At 47.3% G+C, this 16,418-nt stretch overlaps 1 protein-coding gene across 7 annotated transcripts in view; it reads left to right on the top strand.

The window, feature by feature from the left end:
* Window positions 1–16,418, top strand: part of PPIP5K1 (diphosphoinositol pentakisphosphate kinase 1) — a 44,928-nt gene that overhangs the window by 4,260 nt on the left and 24,250 nt on the right. For 5 of the 7 annotated variants that reach the window (XM_069025742.1, XM_069025736.1, XM_069025737.1 and 2 more), the window contains exons 2-21: window positions 630–797; window positions 1,067–1,241; window positions 1,744–1,939; window positions 2,032–2,122; window positions 3,118–3,203; window positions 3,437–3,591; window positions 4,596–4,697; window positions 4,985–5,146; window positions 6,171–6,292; window positions 6,737–6,838; window positions 7,562–7,648; window positions 8,090–8,165; window positions 8,644–8,753; window positions 9,700–9,785; window positions 10,176–10,304; window positions 12,213–12,334; window positions 13,077–13,259; window positions 14,125–14,266; window positions 14,912–15,135; window positions 16,039–16,166. In XM_069025742.1, coding sequence (XP_068881843.1) covers window positions 1,095–1,241; window positions 1,744–1,939; window positions 2,032–2,122; window positions 3,118–3,203; window positions 3,437–3,591; window positions 4,596–4,697; window positions 4,985–5,146; window positions 6,171–6,292; window positions 6,737–6,838; window positions 7,562–7,648; window positions 8,090–8,165; window positions 8,644–8,753; window positions 9,700–9,785; window positions 10,176–10,304; window positions 12,213–12,334; window positions 13,077–13,259; window positions 14,125–14,266; window positions 14,912–15,135; window positions 16,039–16,166 — 2,450 coding nt within the window. In that variant the 5' untranslated portion in view covers window positions 630–797; window positions 1,067–1,094. The remainder of the gene's footprint in view (window positions 1–629; window positions 798–1,066; window positions 1,242–1,743; window positions 1,940–2,031; window positions 2,123–3,117; window positions 3,204–3,436; window positions 3,592–4,595; window positions 4,698–4,984; window positions 5,147–6,170; window positions 6,293–6,736; window positions 6,839–7,561; window positions 7,649–8,089; window positions 8,166–8,643; window positions 8,754–9,699; window positions 9,786–10,175; window positions 10,305–12,212; window positions 12,335–13,076; window positions 13,260–14,124; window positions 14,267–14,911; window positions 15,136–16,038; window positions 16,167–16,418) is intronic. The other 2 variants (XM_069025738.1, XM_069025740.1) reach the window with 2 other exon arrangements.

The raw sequence follows: 16,418 nt of genomic DNA on the forward strand, positions 1-16,418 counted from the left end.
CCTTGAGTTCTGGGGCAGTTTTGGTTACTGCAATGTAAAAAACACATTAAGCATTAGAGAGCTTCCAAAGGAGGGCCACGAGGATGGGAAAGAGTCTGGAGGGGCCTTATGAGGAGTGGCTGAGGGCACTCAGCCTGGAGGAGACTGAGGGGAGACCTCATTGCAGTCTTCAACATCCTCCTGAGAGGCAGCCAAGGAGCAGCTCCAATCTCTGCTCTTTGTGACTGGTGATAGAACCTGAGGAAACAGCTGGTGCTGAGTTGGGGGAGGTTTAAGCTGGGTATCAGGAAAAGGGATTTTTCCCCAGAGGATGGCTGAGCACTAGAACAGGCTCCCCAGGGAAGTGGTCACGGCACTAAGCCTATCTAAGTTCAAGAAGCCTATGGACAGTCCTCTCAGGCACATGGTGGGATTCTTGGGATGTCTGTACAGGGCCAGGAGCTGGACTCAATCTTGATGGATCCCTTCTGTGATTCTATGCCAGCTTGCAAACCCAGACACTCTGAGCTGCAACCCAAACTGTTGCTGATGCTCCCTGTGTCCTCTTTTCCTGCCACAGAGTTTTCACTTGTTTTCCCTCCTCCCTGCAAACTCCTGCACCCCTCAAACTGTTCTCTCTGTTACTGTAGGTCTTCTTGAGCTGAAAGGATGAAAATTGGCAATTGGAAAGTCACTGTCACTGACCTGAGCTTTATCCTGACTTCTGGAGTCCCAGTTGATGTCGTTGGGCATATGAGTCTGCAAGAGTGTCCCCTGTGCCTGTCCATGATTTAGGCAGCAGCTGGACATGCATCACTGTAAGGGTTACACTATTTCGGTGCTGGTGATGACACTGTCCCAGTGCAAGGGGGTTAACTGGAAAATGGAGCTGCTTATCTAAAATGTTCCAGAATTCCAGATGCCCTCCCACCCTGAGAGTGTCTTCCTATTTCCTCCTTTTTTGCTGGGCAGCACCATCCCTCATGCCAGATCAGTCCCTGCCCTCCCCACCATCACTTGCTTCCATCACGCAGCTGGCCCTGGGGATCGCCCTGCATCTGACCCCTTTTGCACACTGTAATTCCAGAGCGGGATGGTTGCCCACCGAAGCTGCAATGTCGTCCCCGACGACCTCCAGTGAGGGAGAGAACTCCACTCCCAGGTTTGTTGTCGGTTCCAGAGATGATGAGACAGAATTTCTGGGATCAAACATGAAGACAGACGAAACCGATTTCTTTGAAGATGATGAAGAGGAGGAGTCGGTAAGGAGGTCCCAGCATTCTGGGCTGGAGCACCTGTGCAGAATCCCTGTGTCTCAGCCAGGTTTTGCATGGTTACTGCTGAGGCTGCAGGTAGTTGGGACTGCAGGGGACGCAGCACCTGGCTATGTGGCACAGCTGTGGGACACGGCAGTGGCATTTATGATAGGACACATTACGTCATGCTGCTGTGCTCGCTGCCTCAGGAAATCCAGCGTTTTTGCTTGCAGACCTGATTTGGGAAAACTAGTGGATTTCTTTGTTCTAGAAACTTAACCTGACACTCCTGTAAACCTTTCTGTTTCACCAGGGAGATTTTTGAGGAAAACTCTGGCACCTGTGAAAAGGGCAAAGGTGTCTCTGCAGAAAGAAAACATTAATTTTTTTCTGTAACCTCCAGAAACAGTATGCAGAAAAAATGATCTCCAGCTCCTGGCTGCTTTTGGCCCCTATTCAGTGTTATATTAAATGCTACTAAAGTGATCTCTGTCTTCCCCTCTGTCAGCCACCAGAACGGCAGATCGTGGTGGGAATCTGTGCCATGACCAAAAAGTCCAAGTCAAAGCCCATGACACAGATTCTGGAACGTCTGTGCAAGTTCGAGTACATCACAGTGGTGATCATGGGGGAAGATGTTATTCTGAATGAACCGGTGGAGAACTGGCCCTCTTGTGACTGCCTGATATCCTTCCACTCCAAAGGTAACGCATCTGTAGCAGGCCTTAGCCTGCTTAAGCTGTGGGCAAGGGAATTTCCTTTCAGCCTTCCCCTCTGTCCTCACCCTGTATTTCAGGATTCCCCCTGGATAAGGCAGTTGCTTATGCCAAGCTGTGCAAGCCATTTCTGATCAACGACCTTGATATGCAGTATTACATCCAGGACAGGTGGGTGTCTGTGAGCCATTAAAGACCCTTCCCTCTTCCTCTGATTCTTCTCAGCATGCTGTGCAAACTTCATTTTTCTGGTCACAAATGAGTGAGATGAGGAGGAAGGGGACCTTAACAGTGGCTTTTGGGGGTTTCTCCAAAGCATGGAGGGGAATGGCTTTGAGGGTAAAACCATTGAGACTATGTAAAACCATGTTTTGTTTTCTGGTATAAATGTCTTGTAAGGAGTGGCTGGGATGTAGGTAGTGGAAGAGCTCTCACAGAACAGGGCTGCCATGACTAAAGCAAAAAGACTAGTCTCTAAGCAGGAGAGCCAAGTGGTGAGCTGGGGCTCTGGGTCAGAAACTGGGAGCAAGGCTGGGTCAGAATCTGTGGAACATGTGTTGGTCAGACATGTGAGGTTTCTCAGTCATCTGTTGGTAGAGGCCACCAACAGCCACACACTTCAGCTCTTACGCCCAGGCTGCTTTGGCTGTGTGTGAGTAGGGCTCCTAACAGATCCTAAACCTCTTGCCCTGTCTTTGGGGTGGTGAGTAGTGTTATGTGGGTGCTGGCAGGCATCCCGAGGTGTAAGTAGTGAAAGAATTGGGGTTTGCCCCTTGATACAAAATGAAAAAAGGCTCTGCTGCTTCTGCCTGGCGTGGGCACTGGATAGCTTGGCATGACAGGACACTCTCCAAAAGGGCAGATCTGGGCAGGTGATGTGTATTGGGTGTGCTGCTGTGCTTTGGGCACGTGCTAATAATTGATTGTCCATGTTTAGGCCAGGTAGAGATTTACTGTGTCGCTTTTGTGTCCGGAGCAGGACTGAGGCAAATCCCATAGCCTGTAGGACTTGTCCAGAGAGCATATACTGAGAAGTACATGCAGTCCGTCTTGATGCTTTTTTGTGTTCATTTGACTCTGTTCTTCATCAGTGGAAGTGAAGTCTTTCCCTTGACATGTACTGAGGACCTTCTAGACTCTTCTCACACTGCTTCTGTCCTCTACAGGCGTGAAGTGTATCGGATCCTTCAAGAAGAAGGAATAGACCTGCCCCGCTATGCTGTGCTCAATCGAGATCCTGACAGACCAGAAGGTCGGTGTCCAAGCTCTGCTGAAATCCATTTCCTCAGGCTCTGCTATTTAAGATAGTCTGCAGAGAACAGATAATGGCAGTCGCCTCAAAGAGGCCTGACTCATAAGTCTGTTGGGTTTTTTTGTGGGCAAAGGTCCCAAGAGCAAAACCATCTGATGGGCCTGGAAGGGGCTGTGGCTGCACTAGGACTGCCTCACCTTTCCTGATGTGCTGCTGCTGTGCTCTGTCTTCAGAGTGCAACTTGGTGGAAGGAGAGGACCATGTGGAGGTAAACGGAGCTGTTTTCCCAAAGCCATTTGTAGAGAAGCCAGTCAGTGCTGAAGACCACAATGTGTATATTTACTACCCGACGTCAGCAGGTGGGGGCAGCCAGCGGCTCTTCCGTAAGGTGAGGAGGGGTCTCCAGAGCTGGTGTTGGAACCAACAGATCTGAGACCCATGTGGCTTCAGGAAGGAGTGTTGCAGCAGGTGAAGGGGAAGGGAAGGTTTTGTCTTGGGGAAGTTTAGACATTCTCAGAACTTTTAGTTCAACCCCATCTACCTGGGAACCACAGGAGGACATGTTTCAATGGTAGTGCTGACTTCACCTTCCCCATCCTCTTGGTGACCTGTATCCTGTAGTTATGGAGCACTGTGTCCCTTTCTGAATTGCATGCTGCTTTTTCCAGGTAATCTCCTGGGTTTATCAAGATGAATTTTTAAAAAAACCTATGTTCCTGTCCTTTAACATCATTCTTGCCCTTCCTATCTTAGTGTAGCCTGCACATGTGATAAAGGCAGTATTTATTCCTAGATTCCACAGGAAATCTGCCCTTACTCACTTCCCCCACTTTGCCAGTGAACAGTTATAGCTGTGATGCATCTTTTTTCCAATCAGTTACACATCTGCCATTAATAATCCTAAAGTGATTGTTCCTTTAGGTAAGATACAGGCATTCCTCTTGAGGTTGTATCCAAAGCCTTACTAGAAATGAAAACAACGTCATCCTCGATGTCGATAAGATCAGTCATGGTCCTAGAAGGAACTTAAATTGGTTGGATTATCACCTGTCATAATTAATTTTCATTTGCATATTAGATAGGCTCCTAACTTTGTAGGTCTCTGTTCACTTTTCTTTGTTCCATATCCTTGAAGTGATCTGAGACAAATTAATGGTCTATAATAACTTTTCTCCTCTTCAAAGCCTGGAAAATTACATACCTGCTGCCTGCATTTTACAGTCTCTTTTGTCCTCCATAAATATGTGTGCTGTAACAGCTGGGGGGCCTGAGATGCCAATCCACTAAGTCCGCTAAATTCTCTACATATGAGATGAAACTTCTGCTTTTCTGCTTCCATCTAAGAAAAGGATCCCCATGCTCTTCCCTGAGGTGTTTATTCTGTGCCCTCAGATTGGCAGCCGGAGCAGTGTGTACTCCCCAGAGAGCAGTGTGAGGAAGACAGGCTCCTACATTTATGAGGAATTCATGCCTACGGATGGTACTGATGTAAAGGTAAGGAAAAGCCTGGAACGGTGCCTTCCTTTGCCAGGCCTGGGGGAGGAGCTGAAGGTTCAGCAGTTCTGCTTAGTCGTACTTAGGGCCTGGAATGTGTGTTTAAGCTTTGTGGTGCTGACTGTGCAGTTTCAGCCCCAAAGCGGGGAGTGGATGCTCTGTAGATCACAGCAGGAGGAATGCGTGAGACCATGTCATCTCCTTTTCTGTGTCTGCTGCAGAAATACCTTCTGGAAGCTGCAGTTAGTCTTGGTGGCTATGTCAGGTGTAACTCACTGTATTTCCAGGTGTACACTGTGGGGCCGGACTATGCCCATGCAGAGGCTCGCAAATCCCCTGCTTTGGATGGGAAAGTGGAACGGGACAGTGAAGGGAAAGAAATTCGTTACCCAGTCATGCTGACTGCCATGGAGAAACTTGTTGCCCGTAAAGTCTGTGTAGCCTTTAAGGTCTGTATTTTCTTTCCTGTGCAAGTAGGACTCCACAAATGTCTGATCCATGTCAGGTTTGGTGTTAAAACTTGTCATCCTGGCATGTCTCAGGCGTGGCAATCCTCCATGCCTGATGCCAGTTGTTTGTCCTGCTGGCTGTGGCAGTTTGCTGGGCAGAGGTGACTGGGAAGGCAGGAGGGCCTGCAGCAAATGCCCTCTGTGGTGCCTGGTGTCCCACATACATCTGAGCATTTAATACTGCGTCCTGAGCCTGCTGCTCTCCATCCTGTTTTGGCTGTTTCTTGTGTTTGTTTATGTGGAAGATTGGTCTTATTTTCTTGTTTTTCTATTTGCATTTTGGTACTTGTGTTTGGTTTTTTTGTTTGTTTGGGCTTTTTGTTTGGTTGGTTTTGGTTTGGTTGGTTGGTTGGTTGGTTTTAATATGGCTCTGGTGCAAATCAATGTTTTATTTGACAGATGGGTAGAGTGAGTATGAGTCTAGGTATAGTTTCATGACATGCTCAGCAGTGTCAGTGCAAGAAGCACTGGGCTCTTTGTTCCTGCCCCACTGCAACTGGCACCCCATGCAGTTGGGCTGATGCTGATTTGATCTCTTTTCTACCTTGTAGCTTTTTCCATTTAGTAATGGGTGTCTTTGCCTGCAGCACTTCTTGTCTGTACTTGTCAGTCTGGTTTAAAATGATTGGATTTGAAAGGAAGAGCAGGATATCCAGGAGCTGCTCTGTTTTAGGCCTTTAGAGCTCTAGGAAGTTGGGGGTTGGCCCTGATGGCTTCATCTGGGGGCTTGTGGGTATGGCCTTTGGTACAGCAGTGAAACTGTAAAGGTCTGACTAATGCCATGTGTTCACACTTGTTCAAGGCTTGTGAGGTGGGCATGGAGTGGAGGATGGCTGTAGCATCAGTGGGGCTGAACTAAGCAGCGTTGGCTGGCTCTGTGTATGCCCTGCTGGCAGGGTGGCTGCTGTCCCCCATGCCTCCTTACTGTGTGTCCAAGTCCCATATCCTCTGCTTCCTCCTGCAGCAAACCGTGTGCGGGTTCGACCTTCTGCGGGCCAACGGCCACTCTTTTGTTTGTGATGTGAATGGCTTCAGCTTTGTGAAGAACTCCATGAAGTATTATGATGACTGTGCCAAAATCCTCGGGTATGAACAATCCGAGTTTTGATAAGTTGGTAAGATGACTCACGACAAAGTAAAATGAAATGTGGCATCCTGGTCAGTATGTCAGAGAAGTCTGCAGGTGGTTCATGTGAGTCATTTGTTCAGCTTAGCTCTTGGAGGTATGGATTATTTTCAACCCCTGGAGCTCCTGCCTGCATTGGCATTAGCTGTCTTTGTCTACAGCTAAATGTATCTTCCAGGACTTTTCATTTCATGCTAAGCCCAGTTATGGTATTGGTGATGTGAGGGAAACTGGTACCCCTTTGGGGTGCCCTAATTAGCCCACAGTGTGATAGGTGTCTCTGCAATAAAAGTGAGGGGAAGTTCTGTGGCTCTCTTCACATCTTTCAGCAGGACTGCTACGGAGGAGGTGGAGAACCAAGGGAATGGATTTTCTTGTGAGTGTTATATTTTGATTTCTTTCAGAAATATAATAATGCGGGAATTGGCTCCCCAGTTTCATATCCCCTGGTCCATCCCAACAGAGGCAGAAGACATCCCCATTGTCCCCACAACTTCAGGCACCATGTGAGTACCTGCTGTCTTCTCTAAAGGATGCCACTGATGGCTACATGAGGGACAAAGTGTGAGCAACCCTGTCCAAGGGCTTGATACCACTAGCAGCATGGCATCCTCCAGCTGCTGTCCTGCTTGCAACCCTTAAATGTTTGTGGAAAGGCTTAGCTATGCCCATGGAAGTCGTGACAGGTTGGAGATTAGTTGTAGGTTTGATGAATGCAGATGACCAGTAACTTAAGAAATTACAGAAACTGCTCACATGGCTTTCAGAGGATCCAAATTCTTCGTCAGGACAGGAAACAGATCAGGACAGATGCTGTAGCTGGCTGTTGCATGGAGAAAGTGCTTGTTGAGTTACCAGTGAAATGGGTGGAAACACTTAGCTGAAATATTCATACTACCCATATGCTTGGCAGCCCCACATTTGATACCTTTGGCCTTGCTAGTTTTCTACCACATAAGGTTAAAAGACCAAAGGCAAAAGTTTCTTTGTGATCTTCAGCATACTTTGTACACTGGTATGAAACCAGACAACTTGGTAGTGTCTGCAGAGCTTTGACTCTCTCTGCAGCTCTGGCACTCGTGCCTGGTTTAGTCTGGGAGAAATTCTACCCCTGCTGAGGAAAGCAGCTGTCAGAAGAATGGAACTGAAGGACCAATAGGAAGCTTCTTCCTGGTGGCAGTTCTGGAGTGTAGGGACACATTTGTCATCCTTATCTTGTGTTTCCCCAGGATGGAACTTCGCTGTGTTATTGCAGTCATCCGTCATGGAGATCGCACCCCAAAGCAGAAGATGAAGATGGAAGTGAAACATCCCCGGTAAGAGCCAAGGGAAGAAGGTGCTGTGCTGCTGGGAAGGGACAAGGGCCTTTTCTCTAAACCAAGAGCAGGAGCAGAGGGCTGAGTGCATAGGAGGCAGTACTTTTTCCTGGCCCATCCAAGCAAATGCTTTCTGACCAGTTGAGAGAGCCCCCTTTCCCTGCAAGGATCCTGACACCTTCTGTGTGAATTCTGGAAGGGAGAGTGAAGGTGTGCTAGGTGCTGAAAAGGGAAGTGCCCCACTAATTGGGAAGCTAGTATCTGCTTCCTGGTTGTATACAGAAATACACTTGTTTTTTCAGAATCTCTGAAGCACAGGGAGGAGCCAGCAGCCTGCTGGTTCTCCCTGAAGAACAGAGTCTGAATGCTCATGTAGGGATGACCCTCCTTGTATTACTGAAACAGCAGAAAATGGATCAGCATTCTTTGTTGTCTGTTCAGGTTCTTTGAATTATTTGAGAAATATGATGGTTACAAGACAGGGAAGTTGAAGCTGAAGAAACCAGAGCAGCTACAGGTGAGTAAGTACATTCTGGGGTTACTGTGTGGGATATGCAGGTAATACAGATCCTGCTGCAAGGCAATTCTTTGGGAGGGTGAAAACCTCCAAAAGGGCAACAGTCTTTGTGCACACTCAGCTGGGTGACAGCAGGAGAGCAGAACAGAAACATCTGCTGGCTGATGCACGCACTGTAGGATGGAGATGACCTGATGCAGCTTGTCCACCAGCTGTGGTTGCCTCTGGTGACAGATGGGTCCATGCTAGGGAGTGGAGAAATTGGAGGTACCTGCTTGATTCTCAACAGGGCTGTAGCACAGCATGGAGATGAAGCAAACTGCAGTGTGAAAGTTTGTCCTGCCTGAGCTGTGTCTTACGAAATGACATGTTTCTGAGGAGTGTCTGCATGGACCTGATGCTGGGTGAAGCTGTCCAGGAGGCCTTGCAGGAGTACACTGGTGAGTCTGAGGCAGAATTGCTCTCTGCTTTCCAATAGGAAGTGCTGGACATTGCACGGCAGCTTGTGGTGGAGCTGGGAACCCACAGTGATTGTGAAATCGAGGAGAGGAAATCCAAACTGGAACAGCTGAAGAGTGTCTTGGAGATGTAAGTATTCCTATCTTGGGGCACTGTGGGTTTGCCTCAGAGCATGTGCTGCGGAAACAAGCTGTGCTGCTGGTGTCCTGGTCAGCTGGTGCCTGGAGATTGGGGTCTCCTCTGTCCTCTGTTAGTAACTGTACATGAAAAGCACCATGCTCCTAACCTTTTCTCCTTGACATCAAAACCATGCTGATCCTTGTCCCAAGTGTGTCTGGTGTTTGGCTAAACAACTTGCGACAACATTGAGCGTTCTTTGCTGCAGGAGAGGAACTGGGATCCTAGAGGGACCATGTTGATATGAAGCATTTTGATGTATTTGGAGCAAAACTTGTTTTAAATAAGGTTGTCCTGGTGCCAAAAGTTTAGCAAAAAGGAGCTCGGCAAACATGAAGAGATGTTTGTGTCCTCTCAGGTTTTGTATAGTCAAAATAAAAATATGGTGGTATTGACATCTTTGGAACAAAACCAGGGTTCCTCTCAGGACTGCAGCTCGCTGTGGCACACACAGCCAGCAGCCGTGTTCAGGTCGTGTCTCTGGAGCACAGAGGAGGACTTTTTGCTGTGATTCCCTCCTCTGCTCTTTCTGCTTATTGGAAACATGGTTATCCTCAAAGCATCTGTCAGTGTTTTTTCTGTGATCTCATTCATTCACTTGTTAAAGATGTAGATGGAGTTTAAAGCCCTAGTGAGGAATGACAGCACAGAGTGCTCTTGGTGGAGGAGCAAGGGAATGGATCTTTGAATTTTGTTTGAGGGCGCTGTTTGGCTTTTTGTGGGAGTGTATGCTGGGTCACAGGGAGATGACAAAAATAATGTTTCCTGGCTATGGGGGTTGTAGCAGAAAGTCTTTTGCCTGTGCTCTACTTTTGCTGTGTACTGCCTGGGGGCCTCTGGGCAAAGGCTGGGTGGAGTTGGTTTGTTTCAGGGGTTTTTTTTCCCTCCCTTGTTACAGGTATGGACATTTTTCTGGCATTAACCGTAAGGTTCAGTTGACCTATCTGCCTCATGGACATCCAAAAGCTGCAAGTGAAGATGAAGGTAAAGAAACCTGATTTCTACCCTGATCTTTAAGCCCAGAGTTCAGGTGTGAGTGCAGCTACCCTACCTGTATAGGCCTCTGGACGTGCAAGCAGAATTGGTGACCCATATCTTATCTTTGCTCACATCATAGAAGGGTTGGAGTGATGCCAGCACACCCTGGTTGGCCCTACAGGGCTTGCACTTCCAATTTTGTGAATGTCAGCCTATACCTTCAAAAACTAGTGGCTCTGAATTTCCTCCTTGCTGGTTTGTTTCCTGAGGATTTTGGGTCAGGCTTGTATTGAGAACACTGCAAGGTGCCGATGACAATCTCTTCTTCCTCCCCTCCTCTCCCTCTGCAAGCTCAGATATGAGATCTGATGTAGTGAATACCTGTTTGTCTCCTAGAAGCTCGCCGAGAGTCCTCCCCCTCCCTTCTCCTGGTGCTTAAGTGGGGTGGAGAGCTGACCCCGGCAGGAAGAGTCCAGGCTGAGGAGCTGGGGAGAGCCTTTCGCTGCATGTATCCTGGAGGCCAAGGTGAGTTTGTCCAGGTACCTCCAGTCCTGCCCCATGGCTGCCAGGCTGCCCAGCCCAGCTGAGAGTTGTTCAGGCATCTGTGACTGTATACGGCCTCTGGGATTAGTTTTTGTTCTTTTGAGTTGGCATGGTAGGGATAAATAATTCAGGTGGGTTTTGCACCCAAAAATCCCTAAGATGACCAGAGAGGTCTGCTGCAGTTGTTAAACTTCAGTGTGTCTTGGAGCACAACAGCTTTCTACACATAATATGCCAGGATTCAAAAAAGACAGGTGGTTCTAATAAGATACATTCTGATGCAGCAAATACAAAATTTATGGATGTTTAACAAGGAATTTAGGTCAAATGTAGAGAACAGAGGAGATGTGTCTTGGAACACAGATAATTCTGTCCTAAGACAGGAGAATAGGAAGGTAACTTCTCTTTTTTTCTCCACCATAATTCTGTGATGCTGAAAAGCATCTCATATGCACACAAATCAGCTGAAAGGAGAAAAAAAAAAAGGCTGAGATTGCCTTTGAGTCAGGAGTAATACACTGGATTGATCCAGTGAGCCCAGTATTGGATATGCTTGTCTTTGACTTATATGTTTAATTAATTCAATTTAATTAATTACATTTCAAATTAACTAAGCAAATTTAAATTGGATTGGAGAAGATTTCCTTCTAGAATAAGAAAGAGTTACCTTTGGTGGAAGAGGATCGGGTCAGGGGACACTTAAGCAAGCTGGACATACGTGAACCTGATGGGCTGCACCCACAGTGCCAAGGGAGCACGCAGGTGTCCCTGCAAGGCCACTGGAGATTCTCTTTGAAAGGCTCTGGGGATTGGGGGAGGTGCCTGAGGATTGGAGGAGAGGAAGTGTCACTCCTGGATTCAAAACTGACGAGAAGGAGGGCCCAGGGATCTGCAGCCAGGTCAGCCTCAGGACAGTCCCTGAGACAGTGACAGAGCAGCTAATCCTGGAGAGCATTCCTGGGTGCATGGAGGATAGGCAGGTGACTGTGAGTAGTCAGCATGGATTCACAAAGAGAAGTCATACTTAACCAGCCTGATAACCTCCTACAGGGAATTGACTGCCGTGCTTAGATGAGAGTCATTCTGAACAACAGCTTTGTAGTCTTCTGCTCCATATGGTCATTCCTGGAGAGGGAGAGATCTTGTTTTGCAGGGAAGTGCTGTGTTCCTGGGTAGCATTTGGTGCCTGTCAGCTTTCCTAAGACGTACATCTGACTTCTGGCTGGTGCCTGTCCTTGTCTGTGTTTCTCTAAGTTGTGAGCTCAGAGCTGGGAGTACTGTTCCTGTCTTGTCATGCAGTGTGACTGGGTGCTGTGCAGAATTGCCCTGGGATTCCGTGTAGCAGCAAACAGTGACCACTGCACTGTCTTTGGAGGTCAGACTCAAGAGCTGCATGAGTTACTTTCCTCCATTACTGATCTGACTCCTGTGATTGACTCAGCCATGAGAAACTGGTAATTTGTGCCCTGAACAACCCTTCCTGCACTTCTGAGGGCTGCAGGAGCTGCTCTCATGCAGAAAACAAGCAGAATGAAGTGATTTTTTTGTGTGTCTTCATTCTGCACAAGGATATTCAGAGTAGCAGAAGTACTACAGGCTGTTCAGTGGAGTTTGCTGCAGAATTTGGGCAGTGTCAGACTTGACTGGTGAATGCTCACTTTTTTCCTCAAAATGAACTTTCCCAAGTTAGGCAAAGCTTTTGTTACATTTCTAGTCCCTGCATATAGCTAGAACTATCTATTTTGGAGCAGCATAAGTGCTGCCTATGCAAGTGATTAATTCTCTACATAACTTTGTTACTACAATAAAGTTTGTTTGTCTAAACCTGTATATTGAACTGATAATTTTTCAGGTGTGAGCATATGAATGTTGAGTTGTCCTCTGTTCCAGGTGATTATGCTGGTTTCCCTGGCTGTGGCTTGCTCAGGCTGCACAGCACTTATCGCCATGATCTCAAGATCTACGCCTCAGATGAGGGGAGAGTTCAGATGACAGCAGCAGCTTTTGCAAAGGTCCTTTTTCTCTTTTGGGCATCCGTTTGTTCTGCTGCATTAGTCTTAAAATATGCCAGTTCTAAAGGAAAACCTCTGGTGATGAGGAAGGAATTTTCCTAGGATCTTCCCCCTCTCTGTTAGATGAACTGGGGTACTGTGCTAATAGCAGGTGTATGGTGAAGTACTGAACATCTGGTGTATCTGCACACATCTGTCACCTTTAGTGTCCTGTCCAGGACAGGACTCTGACTGGAGAAGGTGCTTGATGTTAGAGCACACCAAATGTGCTGCTGAATATTAATTAATTGCCTATGGAATGAATGTTTCTGGGATGGCTGCCCAGCTAGAGGGGTTATTCCTTGCCTGCTGGATTTAAAAGGGGAGTGAAATGTCTTTGGTGGAGTGGGGACTGGGGAGAAGACAGGTTCATTTGCAGCTAAAGCCAAGGGGAATCCTCTGGTGGCCTTAGCTGGTCTTTGGAGTCTTCTCTGTATCGACATTTTCAAGCAAACTGAGTTGCCTGCTCAACAGTTGCCTGGACAAATCTGGGGCTGCTGCAGGCAGAGCTGTGCTTTGCTTGAACAGCTCTAGAAGCATGCCAGAGTCATCTCTGACTGGAGGGGATGTTGCTGTAAAACTGCCCTTCAAGGACAGTTGAGATTTCACTTAAGTTGGCTGAGTTATGGCCATGAAACTACCAGAATTTTTGTTGCTTGGCTTGCACAGACTTGAAATCTTGCCTTCTGTGTTGTGGCTTTAGGGTCTACTGGCCCTGGAAGGAGAGCTGACCCCCATCCTGGTGCAGATGGTGAAAAGTGCCAACATGAATGGTCTGCTGGACAGTGACAGTGATTCCCTTAGCAGCTGTCAGCACAGAGTGAAGGCGCGACTGCATGAAATCATGCAGAAGGATGCTGAGTTCTGTGAAGAGGATTATGAAAAGGTAAAGCACCAGTGGGGCTTCATTGCTCCCTGTATCTGGATGGAGAATAGCATTTCTACAGTGGTTTGATTTGAAGTGTGTGGTATGTGAGCAGTAGTTTGGTTACTTTGAGATCAGTTCTGTCCAAAATGACAGGATATGTATGGAAGTGTGCAGGTTGATAGCCCTTGCCCTTCTTCGAGTGGCAGTCCTCAGTGTTGCTCTGCTGTCCTCTTCAAGACATGGTGCCTTCCTCCCCCTTCAGAATTCCCAGTGCATTTTGTTCTTGTGAGTATGCTAAAGGAGCTCCTGCATGCTGCTCAGATCAATCCCAGCTGCTGTGGGCAGGGAGTCTGCCTTACTGGATTCTAGATCTGTGCTCTGTGCAGATGTGAACAGACCTTTTGGTTACAAATCCTTGTGTGTCCTGTCTGGGTCTGATAGCTGCAGAGTATAGAGAGCATGGGCTGCAACCAGTGAAAGCACTACTGCTGCTTCTGCAGCAAGTCCCCAAAATAGTGCTTTTCCCAGGCTCTGAAATGTGATTACTGGACTGAAATCCTTTAAGGAACATATTTATCATCTCAAAGAACTACTTAAAATGAAGCCCTTCTGCTCAAGCACAGAAGCAAAATGAGACAGGAATGGATATTGTAGGTGGAGGGAGGTCCAATCTGATAGGAGCAGTTGTTTGCTCCCTCTGAGTTTGATCCTGAGGAAGTTTTTAAGACATGCCTGACTACTCCTAGGAATAGGCCAGCTTATTGTGCTCAGCTGGGAGCACAGCTTTTGTCCTGAGTCAGAAAGAAGTACAGCTGCAAAAGGCAGACATTTTGTGTTCCCAGTTTGTGAAGACTAACTAATCTCTGCTGGGATCTTCTTTCAGCTAGCACCTACAGGCAGTGCTTCTCTGCTCAATTCCATGACCTTTATCCAGAACCCAGTTGAGGTCTGTAACCAGGTGTTCACCCTGATTGAGAATCTCACCTCCCAGATACGAAAACGTCTGGAAGATCCAAAATCTGCAGGTGAGCAACAGAGCTGAAAAGGGTCTGGAAGAGATTAATTTAGTGTTACATCTCCAGAGCTCCCAAACACCACTAGGGCTTATGTTTGTCTGCAGCAAAGAAATTGTAAAGTGTAATTTTGTATGTGCTATTGATGTGGAAGGCTCTATTTTCAACTACTGTTAAAGAGAGCTGTAATGTAAAGGAAATTATACGTGCATCTTGGTTTAGAGTAAATGTAAACAGCAGCAGTATAGCCTGGAGGGGTATGCCTGTATTTTTTGAGGCCTTTTCTGGAGACTGTAAACAGCAAGTTTTTCAGTCACAATTTGCTCATCTCAACTTTCCTAATAACAGTGCAGAGGTTTTACAAAGGCATCTTGGGGACCCACCATGGGATTTATGGCAGACCTAAGCAAGCAGGCAAACGGTTTCACTTTTCTCAAGCATTTCACAAGTAGCCTGTTGCTGCAGGTTAAAACTCCTGCAACAGGTCCACTGGCTTTTCCGGACTAGGATTCCTATGGGTGACACAAGAGTTGGAACCCTTTCGTGCTGGGAGAAGTCAGTCATAGCTGTCACTTGAAATCTCTGCAGCAATAACCAGGGTTCTGTGATTCTGTGGTTCTAGAATGTGAATGTGGTTTGGTGTTCTCTGCTGTTTAGACCTGCAACTGTACCACAGTGAGACTCTGGAACTGATGCTGCAACGCTGGTGTAAGCTGGAGCGAGATTTCCGCATGAAGAATGGGCGCTACGACATCAGCAAGATCCCTGATATATATGACTGCATCAAGTACGATGTGCAGCACAACTGTGCACTGAAACTGGAAGGCACAACTGAACTCTTCAAGCTCTCCAAAGCCCTGGCAGATGTGATCATACCCCAGGTACAGCCTGTATGACAGTGCCTGCGGCACCAATTTCTGACCCTTTGCCTTTGTGTTTTGTCTCGATTCTCTCGCACATTAACTCCCAAGGCAGCATATCACAGTAGGTGTTTCTCAGATCTGTCTTAGTGTTTGTATAAGGCCAAAACCATTTATGACTTAAAATGTGGCAGGGCTGGGCTCCTTGTTGAGGATTCTGGCAGGGTCAGCGTAATGAGCAGCTGACGCAGCAGCTTTTCCATGTTCATTGTAGTGCATCACAGCACAGCTCCAAGCTGCACGTGTGTGCTACAGCAACATTCTATCCTCCTCTACATGCAGGGTTGTGGAAGTGAAGGGCGATTTCTGTGTTAAAGTTCTGACAAGTTTGTTATTGTTGTCAAACTAGCACTTGTTCGGTTTGCAGTGTTGAGTTGGCTTCTGGCAAAGTTTCATTTATATGGGATGAGCTTCTACCATCAAGGTCAGCTGCCCCTGTAGAGCAGAAGTGGTCTAAACTTTTTCAGTGTTGCTGGTGAGATGCAGTCTGGCTGTTTTCAGCATAGCACTGCAGTTTTTATCTTTGCCAATAGCAGTTGTTGCTTTAATAGTCGTGCTAGGTCAGGGTACAAGTTTGCATGTCATGAGATCGGAGATTCATTTGTGGTACTTGCACCTCTCAGCTGTTGGAAGGATACTGACAGTCACATGCAGACATAACTGAGGTTCTTGGAAGAGTCTCAGTCCTCTGTTACCCTCTGCAATATGTGGGAAAAAAAAGTCGAAAATGTTGAGTGACATTTCCCTTCCTGTCCTTGCTTAACCAGTGGTGCTGCAGACTGGGCTGTTGAAGTCAAGTGGCCTTTCATGTGAGGATGTGGCAAAGAGCCAGGGCTCAGGGTATCTGTTGTTTTGTTCCTGCAGGAATATGGGATTAATAAGGAGGAGAAACTGGAGATTGCTATTGGCTTTTGTCTTCCTCTCATTAAAAAGATCCAGCTGGACCTACAGAGAACTCATGAAGATGAGTCTGTCAACAAACTACATCCGTTGTAAGGCTTTGTGCTGCATGCTGCTGGCAGTGGGGAGGGCAGCTATGGAGCAGTGGGTGGTTCCCATGCCAGAAGAGTGTACTGTTGTGAAAGGAGGTACTGAGCACACACGGAAGGACCCTCGAGGAGGAAGGCATGTTGGTGCTCGTAGAACTAGAAAGCAAATGGAGAAGGCACATTGAGATTGCTGACCAGAAGCACAGGGCCACAAAGGCTTGTACCTGTCATAGAGTGGTGGTGCCTCATCCCTTT

This window comes from Aphelocoma coerulescens, chromosome 10, assembly GCF_041296385.1.
Source record: "Aphelocoma coerulescens isolate FSJ_1873_10779 chromosome 10, UR_Acoe_1.0, whole genome shotgun sequence".
Lineage (NCBI taxonomy): Eukaryota > Metazoa > Chordata > Aves > Passeriformes > Corvidae > Aphelocoma > Aphelocoma coerulescens.